Here is a 3,988-nt window from a genome sequence, read left to right on the forward strand (position 1 = left end):
AATACAATCATAGTAGGGGACTTTAATACACCACTGACATCACTGGATAAATCTTCTAGACAAAAAGTTGGCAAAGAAACAGCAATCCTAAATGACTCACTAGATCAGGTGGACTTAGGTGACATCTTCAGAACATTTCACCCCAAAGCCAAGGAATATACGTTCTTCTCAAGTGCTCATTTGACATTTTCAAATATAGAGCACATATTGGGTCACAAACAAAGTCTCCCCAAATTCAAGAAGATTGAAATCATACCAAGCATCTTCTCAGACCACAATGGCATAATGTTAGAAATAAACTACAATAAAAACAACCCAAAATTCTCAAACACCTGGAAGCTGAATAGCACATTATTAAATATTGATTGGGTTACCAATGAGATCAAAGAAGAAATTTTAAAATATCCTTGAAATTAATGACAATGAAAACACAACAATCAAAAACCTATGGGAAACAATGGAAGCAGTCCCAAGAGGTAAGTTTATAGTTCTACAGGCCTATCTCAAAAAAAAAAAAAAAAAAAAAAAAAATGGTAGTAAATCATCTAACTCTACATCTCAAAGGACTAGAAAGAGAGCAACAAGAAAAAGCCAGAGTGAGCAGAAGGAAGGAGTTAATAAAGAGTAGAGCAGTAATAAATGACATAGAGACCAAAAAACAATACATAAAATCAATGAAACCAAGAGCTGGTTCTTTGAAAGGACAAACAAGATTGATGAACCTTTAGACAGGCTCACGAAGAAGCAAAGTGAGAGGACCCAAATAAACAAAATCAGAAATGATAGAGGCAAAATGACAACAGACCCCACAGAAATGCAAATGAATGTTAAAAAATATATAGAGAACTTTACTCCAACAAACTAGACAACCTGGAGGGAATAGACACATTCCTAGAAAAATACAGCTTTCTAAAACTCAATCAGGAAGAATCTAAACATATCAATAGGCCAATAACTATGGAAAAAATTGAAGCAGTCATCAAAAAGCTTTCAGCAAACAAACTCCCAGGACCGGATAGCTTCACAGGGGAGTTTTACCAAACATTCAAGGAAGAACTAAAACCTATCCTGCTCAGACCATTCGAAAAATTCAAGAGGTAGGAACACTTCCAAACTCATTCTATGAAGCCAGCATCACCCTAATACCAAAACCAGGTAAAGACAACACAATGAAAGAGAATTACAGGCCAATATCCCTCATGAACATAGATGCCAAAATCCTCAACAAAATCTTAGCAAAATATCATATCCAGCAGTACATCAGAAAGATCATATACCATGACCAAGTAGGATTTATCCCAGGGATGCAAGGATGGTACAATATTCACAAATCAATAAATGTGATACAAATCAAAATATCAATGAGGTACCATCTCACACCTGTCAGAATGGCTATCATCAACAAATACACAAATGACAAGTATTGGATAGGATGTGGAGAAAAAGGAACCCTTCTGCACTGATGGTGGGAAAGCAGACTGGTGCAGCCGCTAAAGAAGACAGTATAGAGTTTCCTCAAAAAATAAAAATGGAACTCCCATTTGACCCCGGGATCCAACTTATAATAATATATCCCAAGAAAACAGAAACACCAATTATAAAGGATATATGCACCCCTATGTTCATAGCAGCACAATTTACCATAGCTACAATCTGGAAACAGCCTAAGTGCCCATCAGTAGATGAGTGGATTAGAAAACTGTGGTACATCTACATGATGGAATACTATGCTGCTGTAAAAAATAAGGAATTCTTGCCATTTGCAACAGCATGGATGGGACTGGAGAGCATTATGCTAATGAAATAAGCCAGTCAATGAAGGAAAAATGCCACATGATCTCACTCATTTATGGATAACAAGGACCATTATCAATTTATGAACAAAAATAGATACAGAGGCAGAGCAGCCTGGAACAGACTGTCAAACTATAGCGGGAAGGCCAGTAAGGGTTGGGGGTTAGGAGGGGAGGGTTAAGAAATGAACCAAAAATTTGTATGCATGCATATAAGCATGACCAATGCACATAAGACACTGAGGGGTAGGGAAGGCCAGGGGATTGTCTAGGGCGGGAAAAAAAGGACACGTGTAATACTCTTTGTAATACTTTAAACAATAAAACGAAAAGAAAAGAAAAAATAAATCTCAAAGTAAAGGTCATAAAAAAGAGATAAGACCGATTGCTATGAAGTGCTCTGACACCCAGGGGGTAGACTCACAATGCAAGAGCTGCCCTTGCTGGTCAGTGAATTCCTACAAGGGGAGCGCCACTCAGCCGGACTGGGCTGACGACTGGCAAGTGGAGCAGCAGTGGCAGGAATCTCTCCCACTTCCACAGCAGCGCGCAGAAGGTTTGGCAACCAGGATTAAGCCTAAGCCAACATTCGGATATCTCCTGAGGGCTCTCAGCCTGCCAGAGGATGAGGGACTCTGCCAGGTGTCATTCACTGGGCCTCTAGTATTACAAATAAACTCCAATAAAATATAACAAAATTCAAATACTTGGAGGGTAAGTAGTCCTTTATTAAATAAAAAAAAGCCCCAAATAGGTACAGCAATCTGGACAAAGAAAAACAAAGTTGGAGGGATCACAATAGCAGATATCCAGCTATATTTCAAAGCGATCATTCTCAAAACTGCCTGTTACTGGCACTGAAACAGACATATAGCCCAATGGGACAGAACAGAGAACATAGAAGTTGACCCTAACCATAACGCTCAATTAATATTTGACAAAGGAGGCAAAAGCATAGAATGGAGTCATACAGTCTCTTCAATAATTGGTGATGGAACCAGGGCTGCGGTCAAGCCCAGGCGGGGCGGGTCAGGTGGGGCAGGTTGGTGCTGGGCTGGGTGGGGCGGGGCGGGGCAGGGCTGCTGCACAGGGCTCTAGGACCCAGCTGGCGCCGGCCACGCCCTGAGGACTCCTGCCCTTCCAGCCACCAAGGTCTGGGGCCTCCAGGCTGAGCCCCATGGAGGACCTTCCCCTGGACAGCTGCAAAGAGGAGGACACGGCGCCCGGCGCCAAGGGGTGGCCCGCACCCCAGGCGAGGGTGCACTTCCGTGTGACAAGCTTCATCATGGAGGCAGGTGTCAAGCTAGGGATGCAGTCCATTCCCGTCGCCACCGCCTGTGCCATTTACCACAAGTTCTTCTGCGAGATCAACGTGGACGCCTATGACCCCTACTTGGTCGCCATGTCTGCCCTTTACTTGGCTGGCAAAGTGGAAGAACAGCCCCTGCGAACCCGTGACATCATCAACGTGTCCAACAGGTACTTCCACCCGGGCAGCGAGCCCTTGGAGCTGGACTCCGGGTTCTGGGTGATCCCGGACAGCATTGCGCAGTGCGAGCTCCTTGTGCTGCGGGTACTGCGCTTTCAAGTCTCCTTTGAGCACCCACACAGGTACCTGCTCCACTACCTGATTTCTCTCAAGAACTGGCTGACTCCTTACAGCTGGCAACGGACCCCCATCTCCGTCACTGCCTGGGCCCTGCTGCGGGACAGCTACCGCGGGGGGCTGTGCCTCTGGTTCCAGGCTCAGCACATAGCGCTGGCGGTGCTCCACCTGCCCCTGAAGGTCTACGGGGTCGAGGTGCCCGCCGAAGCCGAGGCCGAGAAGCCTTGGTGGCAGGTGTTTAGTGACGACCTGACCAAGCCAATCATTGATGACATTGTGTCTGATCTCAGTCGGATTTATACCATGGACACAGAGATGCCCTAAGGCCCTGACCCAGGCCTGTCCAAAGAGATGCCTGGGACGCTCGGCTGCCAGCAGAAGGCGCCACCACATCGCCGTGAGGGCAGGTCCCCAGAGCTCTGGCTGGGAGGACTGGTTTTGTGCTGCTGCTGACAGGCCTTTGAAGGCGATGGCATGCTGCCACGTTCATTCTCAGGCTTTGACTCTCCCGGCAGCCATGGTCCAGAGGGTGATGGGAGCTGCACCTCCCGCGGGCAGGAGCTTGCAGTGGGTGGCTCTGAGGCGTCCG

General features: G+C 46.0%; 1 protein-coding gene across 1 annotated transcript; it reads left to right on the forward strand.

Moving 5' to 3' along the window:
- The first annotated feature begins 2,970 nt into the window (after positions 1–2,970).
- On the forward strand, positions 2,971–3,723 carry LOC139000620 (cyclin-Q-like). The gene has a single exon (XM_070402762.1). It carries the CDS (start codon positions 2,971–2,973, stop codon positions 3,721–3,723), a length of 753 nt encoding a protein of 250 aa, XP_070258863.1.
- Positions 3,724–3,988: the final 265 nt, after the last annotated feature.

This window comes from Myotis yumanensis, unplaced genomic scaffold (genome assembly GCF_028538775.1).
Source record: "Myotis yumanensis isolate MYYU_CA2020_CCGP unplaced genomic scaffold, mMyoYum1.0.hap1 SCAF_24, whole genome shotgun sequence".
NCBI lineage: Eukaryota > Metazoa > Chordata > Mammalia > Chiroptera > Vespertilionidae > Myotis > Myotis yumanensis.